We start from the raw sequence: 15091 nt of genomic DNA, 5'->3' as shown, positions 1-15091 counted from the left end.
AGCAAAACACACACTAATTCAACCATTTCTACATGTCAAATTCTGTGACATTGATTACATTCTTCAAGTCGCACAACCATTCTCACTCGCCTTTTCTGAATTGTTGCTCCTCCATTGATATAACCTCGCTTTCTAGCTCAACTTTGGGGTTGGTGTTGTCAATCTGGTCTCACATAGATAGTTCTTTAAAACTTGAGCACGATGCTCAAGGCAAGCATTCTTTACTAAGAAGCCCTGGTGGCATGATGGTTAAGCTCTCAGCTGCTAACCAAAATGCTGGCAGTTCAAATCCCCCAGCTGCTCTGCAGAAGAAAAGACATGGCTATCTGCTCCCATGAAGATTACAGCCTAGGAAACACTATGGAGCCATTCTAGTCTGTCCTACAGGGTTGCTATGAATCAGAATTGACTCTGTGGTACACAACAACAACAACAATTGTTTGGTTTAAAGAAGACTTCAGGGGCCATTTTTCGTTTACACTTTAAGGTTTGAAGATTATCTCAGGGCAATAGTTTTGGGGGTTCATCCTCCAGTAGGACTTCTTGACACTGCAAAGAGCAGAGAGAGTAAACCTCAGCTTACTCAGCTATGCTTGTACCAACCATAGCCCTGATTTTCCTGGGTTAAGCCTCTGTACTTACATGATTTTTTCAGTTTACATGTTATCAGCTATTTCCCCCATTGAATATCCATAGTCCCAAGGTGAATGAGTCAGGAGAAAGTATAGCATAGCCACATTTTGATTAGAACTAAATTTTTCCTGCCACTTCTGCATCCTGGTCCTCCAGAGGAGACCTCTTTCTCCCAGCCCCAAGGCCTACCTCATTCTTTGCCCCTAGAGTGACCACTTCCTTGCATGACAAAAGGGTGACATTCCTCCTACACCCTCATAGTCTTCTTGCTATACCATAAAAAGAAAGTAAATTATACCAAAATGGTAATTTTTAAAAAATTAATTACAAAAATGAATTTATCAGTAGCTACTTGGCCACATTTTTTCTAAATTCCAATTCATGTAATGACTTAATACTTAGAACAATCATTAAGAATTTTTTGGGTTTTAACCTGCAATATCATCCTACTGAACAATGGAATTCTAGCTGAAAATAATTAGATTTTAGCTATAAGTGTTCTGAGTCACAGGCCAACTAAAAATCCCGGTGACATAATTGCAAATTCTGTGGTTCATCTTTCTGTCGGTTGACTTGGCTTGACTGAGTCCGGAGGGGAATCACGCCATTTCATTTCCGATCAAATTCACATCGCCACCCACATTTCTGAAATGTTCACTGTAGCCACTGAAATGAAAGGAAATTGAGAATCAATTTATTTACAGGCTTCCTTTAGATTTCTGGATCTGAATTTTAACTGTTAGTACACATTTTAAATACTTTATATGTATATTTATCTTTTGGCATGTTGTCATTTCTAAAAATTATTCTGATTCCCAGGATCACATGAGTCATATCAATATTAGAAATAACACTTTCTGCCTGAAAATGTAAGGAAATAAATAAAAATTCCCTGGAGAAAGATTTTTATTAAAGCACCACCATTTTTTTTTTTTTCCACATATGAGGGAAAGAGTCAATATGTGAAATAGAGAATATTAGGAAGATCACATGCGTAAGATGGGGCTACGACCATTAAGTATTATATCTTGGTTTAGAGAAAACAACCAACAACGCACTTTGAAAAATGGGTTTGCAAAGGAGAAAGTAAAGAGTTTTTCACTGGTACCAAATAAAGTATGGTTTTTAGTACACTTTCACATTATAGTCTCATTAATTTAAAAGTCAGCAAAGTTTGGAATATAAAAATTACTGTAGATAAGTAAACTTGTCTACCATAAGTAAAAAACAAAGCATATTTTATCACCTGGAACAATAGCCTCAATATAAAATAGAAAATTGATTTCCATTAAATATTCAGGAAAGTCACCATATGTCTACGGCCAGAAGAGCAAAGAATCTTCAGTGGGATCATGTTGCTTCATAGTTACGTTAATTTTAAAAGACACCCCAAGGATGAAAGGTGTTTTTTATTGTAAAACTCAAAACTGGATTTATGATATTATGAGCATACTCATAAAGTACATTAGTATGTTAAAAGTTATGTGGACACAGAGCCACATTAAAACATGTCTAAGGTGTGTTAACATCTTAGGGGAATAAATATAGCAAGAAAGTTTTGTGAGAAAAATCAAGTAATATGAAGATAAACAAATGAGAGCCTGTGGAAAATGGGATCAAAGGGAGGAGGTTTTAGCAGTTGGTATTATGTTTAAAATGCAAAAGAGAGCAGAACACAAACTGCTGGGGTTTTTTTCCTCTGAGGAGAAAACAGTGTGACGAAATGAAAACTTTTATCTTTAATACATGAGAAATACAGTCATCTTTTCTTCCCTTGAATGAAGAGCAACTTTGCACAACGGTTAACTCGTATATGTATGGTGGGGTATGTGCTTCAGTACACAAACTCAGGTGTGCATGATCTATCACAGTATATCTTTATAGCCACTAAAATCCAACTCTGGGTCCTCTTCACAAAACTGGCAGGAAATTCAGGCTCTCTTCTCATAATAGCTGCTCTTCTCAAGGAGAGCAATGTTTCTAGAATCTTATGCCCAATTATCAGAACGTGTCCTTCAGGTCATAGCAACAGTTCACAGCAGTTAACACTATAACTCCTACTGCCCCAGGCACATGGTTTCTTCTAATCTAGCAGTTTTGCCAATATCATGCAAAATAAAGTTTGTCCAGACCAAGAGTCCTGGTGCATGGCACCACACAGGGGGTCTTGCCATCTCCCAAGGTCACTTTCACAGTTCAGGTGGGGACCTCCATCACCCCAGCACTTGACAGCTTCTAACTGGAGCATCTACCTTCTGTTTCTTGCTCTTCCCTCTATGGGATACCTCACATCACTCCTCCAGGCTCCTTTGTTGTGGTGGTGGCGGTTGTTGTTAGACGCCATCAATTTGACCACTGACTCATGGCAACCGCATGTGTAATGAGACAAGACACTGCCTGGACCTAAATCATCCCCATGATCAGCTGCAGACTGGATCATGGTGCTCCATAGGGTTTTCCTTGGCTGATTTTTGGAAGTAGATCACCAGGCCTTTTTTCCTAGTCTATCTTAGTCTGGAAGCTCCACCAAAACCTATTCAGCATCAAAACAACACAATCCACCAATGACAGAACCTTGGTGACTGCCCGTGAGGTGACTTGCCCAGGAATCCAATCCTGCATGGAAAGCAAGAATTCTACCACTGAGCCACCAATACCCCTCAGTCCGCTGTTTTGGAAGTAGATGGACAGGCTTTTCTTCCAAGGTGCCTCTGGGTGGACTTGAGCCTCCAACTTGCAGTTAGCAGTCAATCTTGTTAACCATTTGCACCCTTCCTAAACGGGACCTTTTTACCTGCTCTTCCTTAGCCCACAATCCATCCTTTATACCCCTTTCTTTCCATTTCTTCTTCTTTCTTTTTTTAATCATTCAGCCTGTGAAACTTTTCCACAGTTCATCTCCAAATATTGTCCCCGGCAGTTCTTCCCTGTAAAGTAGACAATACTAATGTTTTATGATAGATCTGTAATTTTTCAATAGGGTTGTTACTTTCGTCTAACTCTCCTCTTATATTAAAAAAAAAAAAAATCAGGCTCTAAATCATCGAGTTTGGATTGATGTGAAACATCACATAAAGCTTCAGGTCAGGACACAATTACAACGAAACTTTTGCCTTCCAGACATGAAAAGTAAAGACTATTAAATTCTAAATAATTCATCCTGAAGATTTACTCATATAGATGGGGAAATGGTGTGTGTACAAAGTAATTCATTGTAAAAATTTTGGCATAGCAAAATATTGGAAATAATCTAATTGTTCGTAGATACACACACATGCATATATATATATATACACATAGACAATAGAGTAGTGTGAAGCCGTTAAAAAATAGAAGAGAATAACAAAGTACAATACAGCATGATCACCAAAATATATTGTTAAAAAAATTGCATAATAAACACTGCAAGTAGTATACAATCATTTATACAGAAAAGGGGGAAAAAAGAAGGTATATTTGTTTAACATAAAGTATTTCTGGAAGATTGGCCAAGAAGTTAACAATAATGTTTGTTTGCAGTGAAAAAAATAGAGAACAAGAATGTCAAACCACAAACCCAGGTGTACGAAAGAATTATTTTTAACCACATGAACGTAATATCTATTTAAAATAATTATAAAAATAATTGTTAATGTTTAAAATAAAAATTAATGGATGGGTCTGGGGACTTCCACTTCTGAAAAAAGATGGAGTAACACGGACCACATTTACCCTCCTACCTAAAACAACCAAAACAAACAAAATATATGACACAAGACACTGGGCATCTGGCAATGCAGGACGGTGGCCCCCGAGAGACAGGAAACAATGAGGTAATCCCTATGACTGCCCCAGCTTACACCTTTCAGAGGGTTTTGCAGGCTGCACTACAAGGAAACGCAACCCAGGCAGAGCCCAGCCTGAGCTGAAGGTACAGAGCTAAGAGTCTGGGAAGATTAAGACAGGTAGACTGTCCAGGAGCAGAATACCAGGGGGAAAAAAAAGCCACAGAGAGAGAGAGCTCCCAAGTTCTGCAAAGGGTCAGCAGAACACTGATAGAAGCATGTATGTGAGGAAACCACCAAAGACTTGGAAAGGAACCAGTCAAAAGGATTAGGCGTTACAGTGCACAGAGCTTACGCAGACCAAGAATAGTGTCTGTTCCCACCAGCTGGAATGGAAATCTGGTGATTCAAAGGGCATCAAGCAGAGCACACAGAAGGCTCTTGCCTTAAGAGTAGTGAATGTTAGCATAGACTATGCACTGCTCCTGTCCCGCCTAACAAGCCTCAAGGTGCAAAAGAATCAAACTATTTCCAAATAATGCAACTGCATCCCAGAACAAACCTCAAAAATATTTAAATGAATACAAAAATATCTAGCACGAAAAATGTAAGGGTCTGGAATTCAATCAAAGATTACCAGAAATACAAAGAAGCAGAAATATATGGCTCGTAATGAATAGGTAATTCAACTGAAACTAAGAACTAAACAAGAATTAGCAGATAAGAACAATAAAATGTAATTACAGCTTTAGTCTATATGTTCAAAAAGCTAAGTAGAGGCATGTAAAATATAAAAAGGGCCAAAATAAAAATCCAAAAGATGAAAAATATAATATATGAGATGAAAAATGCACTGGAGGGGATTATTAACAAATAAGAAAATGCAGAAAAAACATTAGTGAACTTGAAGATATAGAATGGAAACTATCCAGTATGAAACAAAGCAGAAAAGAGAATTTTAAAAAATGAACAAAGTGTGTAATTTGGAGCCCAACATACTGATAGATAGATAGATAGACAGACAGAAAGACAAATAATTACATAGATGGTAGATAGATAACAGATGAGAGAGAGAGAGAAAAAATAGACAGATAGATAAACAGACAGACACACAGATAGATAGATAGATTAGATTAGAGAGAGATGATTAGATAGATAGACAGATAGATAGATGATAGATAGATAGATAGATAAATAGATATGATTAGATAGATAGATGATAGAGAGATAGATGATAGAGAGATAGATAGATGATAGATGGATAGATGATAGACAGATAGATAGATAGATAGATAGATAGATAGATAGATAGATAGATAGATAGATAGATAGATAGATAGATAGACAGACAGATAGATAGATGGTAGGTAGGTAGGTAGGTAAGAAGAGAAGAAAGATGGATAGGGACAGAAAAAATGTGGAAGAAATATTGACCAAAAATTTTCCAAATTTCATGAAAACTGTACCCAGAGATCTAAGAAAATCAAGTAACAACAAGCATGAGAAACATGAATAAAACTAAATAAAAGTATACCAAGCCACATAATAATACAATAGCTCAAATCCAGTAATATAGAGAAAATGTTAAAAGCAGCCGGAGTAAAAAAGATGCATTATGTACAGAAAAACAAAGATAAGGGTAATGACCAATTTTTCATCAGAAACAATCCAAGTGAGAAGAGAATGGAAAAAAATCTTTAGATGGTTGAAAGAAAAAAGCTGTCAGCTTAGTATTCTATAAAAAAAAAATTCTATAGCCAACAAAAATATCTTTCACAAATGTAGGCCAAAAAAAGGCATCTTTAGACATAAACAAGCTGAAAGACTTTGTCACCAGCAGAATCACAACAAGAAATGTAAAAGGATATTCTTCAGGTACCCCCACATGTCTGTCAGTTTGTCGTACTGTGGGGGATATCATTGCTGATGTCAGATGGATCCTGGCTGAAAGCAGAGAATATCAGAAGGATGTTTACCTGTGTTTTATTGATTGTGCAAAGGCATTAGACTGTGTGGATCATAACAAACGATGGATAACATTGTGAAGAATGGGAATTCCAGAACACTTAATTGTGCTCATGAGGAACCTTTACATAGACCAAGAGGCCATTGTTCAGATAGAACAAGGGGATACCGATTGCTTTAAAGTCAGGAAAGGTGTGCAATCACGGTTGTACTCTTTCACCATACCTATTCAATCTGTATGCTGAGAAAATAATACGAGAAGCTGGACTATATGAAGAAGAACGGGGCATCAGGATTGGAGGAAGACTCATTAACAACCTGCATCATGCAGATAACACAACCTTGCTTGCTGAAAGTGAAGAGGACTTGAAGCACTTACTAATGAAGATCAAAGACCACAGCCTTCAGTATGGACTACACCTCAACATAAAGAAAACAAAAATCCTCACAACTGGACCAATGAGCAACATCATGATAAACAGAGAAAAGATTGAAGTTGTCAAGGATTTCATTTTACTTGGATCCACAATCAACAGCCATGGAAGCAGCAGTCAAGAAATCAAAAGACGCATTCCATTGGGTAAATCTGCTGCAAAGGACCTCTTTAAAGTGTTGAAGAGCAAAGATGTCACCTTGAAGGCTAAGGTGCACCTGACCCAAGCCATGGTATTTTCGATCACATCATATGCATGTGAAAGCTGGACAATGAATAAGGAAGGCCGAAGAAGAATTGACACCTTTGAATTGTGGTGTTGGTGAAGAATATTGAATATACCATGGACTGCCAAAAGAACGAACAAATCTGTCTTAAAAGAAGTACAGCCAGAATGCTCCTTAGAGGCAAGGACGGCGAGACTGTGTCTTACATACTTTGGACATGTTGTCAGGAGGGATCAGTCCCTGGAGAAGGACATCGTGCTTGGCAGAGTACAGGGTCAGCGGAAAAGAGGACGACCCTCAACGGGGTGTATTGACACAGTGGCTGCAACAATGAGCTCAAGCATAACAACGATTGTAAGGATGGCTCAGGACCAGGCAGTGTTTCGTTCTGTTGTGCATGGGGTCACTGCGAGTCGTAACCGACTTGACGGCACTTAACGACAACAACGACAACAACATTCTTCAGGTAGAAGGAAAATGATACCCAATTGGTATCTGGATCAGCAGAAAAGAATTAAGAACATGGAAACAGTAACTACAGTGCTAAATACATAATACAGATTTATTATTTAAATCTCTTTAAAAGACAACTGACTGCTTAGATAAAAACAATGCAGGCAGTCTCCAAATTATGAACAAGTTCCATTCCTAAATCTGTCTTTAAGTCGAATTTGCATATGTGTCAAAACAATTAGGTATGGTTCATTTCTATTGTCAGTTAGTCAAATATTTGTTCTAGTATATAGTATGTAGTATACTTTTCTATGCATAAAAATCATTAAAGAAACACTTCCAGATATACTAAAACATCTTTAACATAATAATACAATAATAATAATAGTGTTTTGATGCATCTCGCAAAGTAACACTCATTTGTTTTTACAAACCATTGCATATACCTCAAAATTTCAATAGGCATCACAGGGGTTGTTTCCTTTGTAAGTCAGGAGTTTATAACTCGGGAACTGCCTATAATAATAAAATGAGAGATTTGTAATATATATAAAGTGAAAAGTATAAAAACAAACAACCAAAGGCTGGGAGAAAAGAAATGGATGTTATTGAAAGAGTCTTAAAGAAAGGGTCTTTAAAAATCCATGAAATAATATCATTTAAAAATAAATTGTGAAAAAATAGATAATTTTTTCTAATCACTGAAAAAATAAAACAATATAGCTAACAAGTCAAAAAGGATATTAAGAAAAATATTTGATTAATGAAAAAGAAGAAAAAAGAAATAACAGAGAAACAGAAAACAAAGAGGAAGATAATACATTTAAACCTAACCATGTTGTTGTTGTTAGGTGCCATCAGGTACATAGCAACCCTATGTACAAAAGAACAAAACACTACCCAGTCCTGCACAATCCACACAGTTGTTATGCTTGAGCCCATTGTTGCAGCCACTGAGTCAATCCATCTCCTTGAGGGTATTCCTCTTTTACAATGATTCTCTACTTTACCAAGCATGATGCCCTTCTCTAGGGACTGGTCCCTCCTGATAACATGTCCAAAATGTGTAAGAAAAGTCTCTAAGGAGCATTGCCTGTAAGGAGCATTCTGGCTGTACTTCTTATAAGACAGATTTGTTTGTTCTTCTAGTAGAGCTGCAGAGTTGCAATAGTGAAGGATTCTATGGGGAAAATATTAAACGACACAGGAAGCATCAAAAGAAGGTGGAAGGAATACACAGAGTCATTATACCAAAAAGAATTAGTCGATGTTCGACCATTTCAAGAGGTAGCATATGATCAGGAACCGATGGTACTGAAGGAAGAAGTCCAAGTTGCACTGGCAAAAAACAAGGCTCCAGGAATTGATGGAATATCAATTGAGATGTTTCAACAAACAGATGCACCGCTGGAGGAGCTCACACATCTATGCCAAGAAATATGGAAGACAGCTTCCTGGCCAACTGACTGGAAGAGATCTATGTTTATGCCTATTCCCAAGAAAGGTGATCCAACCAAATGTGGAAATTATAGAACAATATCATTAATATCACACACAAGCAAAATTTTGCTGAAGATCATTCAAAAATGGCTGCAGCAGTATATCGACAGGGAACTGCCAGAAATTCAGGCTGGTTTCAGAAGAGGACGTGGAACCAGGGATATCATTGCTGATGTCAGGTGGATCCTGGCTGAAAGCAGAGAATACCAGAAGGATGTTTTACTGACTATGCAAAGGCATTTGACTGTGTGGATCATAACAAATTATGGACAACATTGCGAAGGATGGGAATTCCAGAGCACTTAATTGTGCTCATGAGGAACCTTTACATAGACCAAGAGGCTGTTGTTCAGACAGAACAAGGGGATACTGATTGGTTTAAAGTCAGGAAAGGTGTGTGTCAGGGTTGTATTCTTTCACCATACCTATTCAATCTGTATGCTGAGAAAATAATACGAGAAGCTGGGCTATATGAAGAAGAACAGGGCATCAGGATTGGAGGAAGACTCATTAACAACCTGCATTATGCAGATGATGCAACCTTGCTTGCTGAAAGTGAAGAGGACCTGAAGCACTTACTAATGAAGATCAAAGACCACAGCCTTCAGTATGGATTGCACCTCAACATAAAGAAAACAAAAATCCTCACAGCTGGACCAATGAGCAACATCATGATAAATGGAGAAAAGATTGATGTTGTCAAGGATTTCGTTTTACTTGGATCCACAATCAACAGCCATGGAAGCAGCAGTCAAGAAATCAAAAGACGCATTCCATTGGGTAAATCTGCTGCAAAGGACCTCTTCAAAGTGTTGAAGTACAATGGTGTCACCTTGAAGACTAAGGTGCGCCTGACCCAAGCCATGGTATTTTCAATTACATCATATGCATGAGAAAGCTGGACAGTGAATAAGGAAGACCGAAGAATTGACACCTTTGAATTGTGGTGTTGGTGGAGAATATTGAATACACCATGGACTGCCAAAAGAACGAAAGAGTCTGTTTTAGAAGAAGCACAACCAGAATGCTCCTTAGAAGCAAAGATGGCGAGACCACATCTTTTATACTTTGGACATGTTGTCAGGAGGGATCAGTCCCTGGAGAAGGACATCATGCTTGGCAAAGTACAGGGTCAGAGGAAAAGAGGAAGACCCTCAATGAGGTAGATAGACATAGTGGCTGCAACAATGAGCTCGAGGATAACAACAATTGTAAGGATGGCGCAGGACCGGATAGTGTTTCCTTCCGTTGTGCATAGGGTCGCTATGAGTTGGAACTGACTTGACGGCACCTAACAACAACAACAACAACTAGCAGTCCATGGTATATTCGATATTCTTAGCTGACGCCATAATTCAAGGCATCAATTCTGCTTTGGTCTTTCTTATTCATTGTCCAGCTTTTGCATACATATGAATAATCAATTAAATGTTAATGACTTAAATTGTCCAATTAAAAAGCAGGGATTGTAAAAAAGCAAGACCCACTAATAAGCTGCCTACGAGAAAACCACTTTAAATTTAAAGACACAAATAATTCTATTCAAGAGAATAGAGAAAGTTATAGATTAGTGTTTAGATAACACAAATCTAAAGAAAGTTAGAGTGGCTATACTAATATCAAAGTAGATGTCAGTAGATGAAAATGGCATAAGATTGGACAACATTTTGCACTGTTATATGTAAGTTTGGTATGAGCTGGAGACTGGAAGGCACCTAACAACAACAGCAAAAGATGTCAGCAGCAAGGAATGACAAAGGTCATATCATAATGATAAGTCAACAAAAAGATTTGAAAATGCTAAACATTTACACATTTATTAACGAAGTAAAATACAGGAAGCAAAAAACTGATAGACCAGCAAGAAGAAATAAACATGCATAATTATAGACATAGATTTCAGTACCTCCTGTCACTAATTGATAGAAGACAGAAAATCAATAACAACACCGTCAACTAATTCAACCTAATAAATATTTATAAAGAGCTTGACCCAACGACAACAGAAATGCACATGAAACATTTACCAAGATAGACCATATTCTGAGCCATTAAGAATGCTCAAAAAATTTAAAATGATTCAAGTTATACAAAATAAATTCAGTATTTAATATCTCATACTGTTATTTGTGAATACCCTTAACTTAAAAAAAAAAAAAACTTTAAAACTATCACATAAAGTATGCTGAAATCGTTTTTTTTTTTTTTTTTTAAAATTTGCTTGAAAATCTATATTCAATGGCCAATAATATTGAAAGGGGTCTAACAAAAATAAAAAAAGATCTGCTTGGCCTGAGTAAAGGTGCTGTCTAATTGTTTAATACCCACATGTACGTAGTTGTCTCTCCTCATCCCCAAACACTGATACAGATACAGTATAGTAGTGAAAAACAAGAAGACTGAAATCAGAGGACCTGGGTCGAGTTCTAGCTCCACCACATGCTACCTCCAACCTTGGACAATGTTTCCAACATCTCTGTTCGTGTTTCTTTGAACAGTATCAGTTTACTAGCTGTTCTTGAGTAGATTCTGATTCATGGCCACTCCGTGTGTGTCAGAGTAGAACTGTGCTCCATAGGATTTTCAGTGGCTGATTTTTAGCAAGTAGACTGTCAGGTCTTTCTTCCAAGCACCTCTGGGTGGATTCAAATCTCTAAACTTTCGATTAACAGCTGAGCACGTTAACCATCTGCACCTCCCAGGAACTATTCAAACTGTACCGAAAAAACCAGACCCATTGCCATGGAGTCAATTCCGACTCAGAGTGATCCTACAGGACAGAGTAGAACTGCCCCGTAGGGTTTCCAAGGCTGTAAATCTTTACAGAAGCAGATCACCACATCATTCTCCCGAGGTGCAGCTAGTGGATTTGAACTGGCAAACAGTACAGAGGGATGATGATAGTCATGTGATTATTATGTGGATTGATCAAGGTAATTAGGTAAAGTTCTTAGCCTAGACCCCAGCACATAGTGAGCACTACTTTTGACCTACAAAATTTTAGGGCAGGGTCCAATGATTATAATTTTCCTATTATACAGCAACATGACTACATGACTGCAATGCATACTAGCAGAGTGGAATACCTGAAAACTACTGAGCAAAAGGAATATTTCTCGGAAAGACAAAAATGGTCTAAAAAGAATATCATTAAAGTGAAAAGACAGTTCAAATTCCAACTTTGGCATGTTAATTAAATAACCAATTTTGGTTGTTTATTTAATATTCTACTGCCCATTTCATAATCTGTAAAGTGGAGATGGCCTGCATCTAATGATGCTTAGGGAATAATGAGAGATTAAATCAAAGATACTGTCTACAACAGCGTTTTCTATACCTTTATCTGTCTAACAGTAAAGGGTCCCCTTCACTCTGAGGAAAAACCATGGAATTAAGTGATATCTCTCAATGTATCAGACACTAACTTCAGATATTTCTAACGACAGACTGATGAAGCTAATGTGGCTCTACGAGGCATTAGTCACATTCAAACCTGAACTGAAAAGTTTAATCCTCAGAAGGACTCTTCCCCTACCCTCACTCCACGTCCACTTCAATTAGAGGCCCCAGGAGAATGCTACACTCAAAGAAAACCAGTGCTGGAAAGGTCGATGCAATTGACCACTACAGCCTATCTTAAAGTTTGCTTTTTTTATTTTCAAGCAAAATGCCATTGTCCTTGATGTTCCTAGTCCTTTAATGATTATTTTATTCATTCCACAGGTCCCCTGTTATGGCTGGAGGCCTCTTTGCTGTGGATCGAAAATGGTTTTGGGAGTTGGGTGGCTATGACCCTGGTTTAGAAATCTGGGGAGGAGAACAATATGAAATCTCTTTTAAGGTAAGCCACCAAGACCCTCTCACACTTTGTCTAGATATTAATAGGATATCATCATTTTCCTTTGTGTCCTATGTGGTGAAATGATTTAATAATGAAAATAGATGTCAGTTCCCCAAGTCAGCTTTTAGAAGAGAGAAGTGACTGCCTTCTGATGTTTATATGGCAAAGTAGCCACACCATATAAAAACTGTAATAACTCAAAATCCCATTGATTTATTTAATTCCAAGACAAGCCTGTTTTTGATTTGTTTTTATCTGAAATTATCCTAGGTCTCTACTTGCTTTTTCCATAAATGCTCACTAAAATTATATGCCTTATATAATTATATATATGTACATATATACATTGTATATGACGATATGTCAAATTTCAAGGTTTATGAATGAAAAATACTTCTCCCGATGTGTGAAGAACAGACGAGCAAAGCAAAAAAATTTAAAAACTGCACAAAATGTTGTATTCCAAATTGCCAAGATCTTTCTAAAGGCAATCACAGAACGGAAAAAAAAAAATCCTCATTTTTCTTTATTTTTTTCCTTTATCATACCATTATTTACATAGAAGCCTAGAATTGATTCTTGCAACATTTGTCATACAGAAAACTTCCTACTAAATAGATTGGCTTTTCCTAATGGCTTCCATTATAAAAATAATACTTGCTGAGGAAAATATTGCACCCTAATATAGCAAAAGTCACGTTTAAGAATCCAGCAAAACTTTTTAAGTCTATATATAAAAATCCAATGATTAAAATGGTATTTATAAAACTGTAACAGCTGTATTCAATGTGTTAACAGAAATGCTATGTTGTCCTCAAAGTATCATAAAATAAATACCTGGAAAGAGAAACTTAGGAGGTGTCACTGCAGGGTTCAGGACATCTAGAATGCTTCTGTTCACTCTGCTGGCAGTAATCCTTGAAATAAAAAAAAAAAAATACCAATTGCTAAATTGGTGCTCTTCTTCACTATCATTCAAACACATCTAATTTCACATCTAAAATAGTTTTTTGTTGTTTTTTTTTAACCTTTTTGTAGAGGTATTTTTTTTTTCAACCATTGACTTTACCAATCAATGTCTGTTGGGTTCTTCTGCTAGAGTAAGAGTTGTACACCTTAAAACAGTGTATATGGCAAGAGACAGCAATAACTTAGGGTTATGGGCCAGATATTGACCTAAGTATTTTATATGAATTATCTAACGTGAAATCACAACTCTGAGAAATGGCTATTGTCATTTTACAGGTGAAGAAACCAAGATTAAAGAGATTTAAAAAATTACCTCATGTCAGTAAGGGGTTAAAATGCTTCCTTTCTGCTTAATTGTAGCAAACACAGAAACAGAGTTGTCTGCACCAGGTCATATCTACCGAACAATTGCTAACTTCATTGTTAACCTTTTGATCCCTGTCTGGTGATTTCTCCTACTGAACAGGAGCTAATATCTTCATTATAATCCAATAGCACAGCAGAAAACTTCCTGCCAACATACTATTTATCATCTGATATTTTCCAGATATCAGCGGGGTACAAAGTTTACAATAATATCTTCAACTGGAATAACCAAGTATTACATTTGATCCCAATTTCAAAGGAAAAGAAAAATGGCATTGCCCTGTTTATAACATTATCAGAATTCAAGGAATACTTTTTATTAATTCACTTTTCACAGTTCAAGAATTTTCTTTTTAATTCTCTTAATTCATGAATTCTCCAAGTTTAAAATGCTGTGAAGGGAATTTCTATTAAGCAAGAGATACCTGGCTTTGAATAATGAACTGGACAAAGGATAAAACTGCTCTTGAAAGTCTGAAGAGTTGGCAGAAGATATATTTGCATTCTAAATCACAAAGGTGTTTTTTAGACATATATAAACTTGCATTCCTCACTTCTCTGTCGCTTGTATCTATCACATCTCTTCTGGGTCACCTGAGGTTTTATTACCTCATTTCCTGTTTTTCAGTTATCTGTCATTCTGAAGGATATAATTGGAATGTAGCACTATCATCTTTGTCTAGAAACCATGGCAACAGTACTGGAAGTTCAGGACTAAATTGCCCCAGGTTGTTTAGTTGGAATGACAGATTCTTTGATGACAGCTATGTCTTTCAAGGTCCCATTCCAGACATATCCCTTCCTTCTTCATATTGTGTGCTGACCTTGGGGTTCCTGTCCCTCCCGGTTAATATTTTTAACATGAGGAGGACCAATTTAAACAGGCTTTGGTAAAATTTGCATTAGAGAAAAAAAGAAATTTTTTTGTGTGAAACATATC

The 15091-nt window shown here is 36.9% G+C and overlaps 1 protein-coding gene across 1 annotated transcript in view; it reads left to right on the top strand.

Moving 5' to 3' along the window:
* Window positions 1-15091, top strand: part of GALNTL6 (polypeptide N-acetylgalactosaminyltransferase like 6) — a 1380753-nt gene that overhangs the window by 1228511 nt on the left and 137151 nt on the right. Inside the window, exon 7 of the mRNA XM_003415811.4 lies at window positions 12699-12816. Coding sequence (XP_003415859.1) covers window positions 12699-12816 — 118 coding nt within the window. The remainder of the gene's footprint in view (window positions 1-12698; window positions 12817-15091) is intronic.

This window comes from Loxodonta africana, chromosome 21, assembly GCF_030014295.1.
Source record: "Loxodonta africana isolate mLoxAfr1 chromosome 21, mLoxAfr1.hap2, whole genome shotgun sequence".
Lineage (NCBI taxonomy): Eukaryota > Metazoa > Chordata > Mammalia > Proboscidea > Elephantidae > Loxodonta > Loxodonta africana.
Note: the sequence above shows the minus strand (reverse complement) of the source record. Positions and strands in the feature narration are given on the sequence as shown.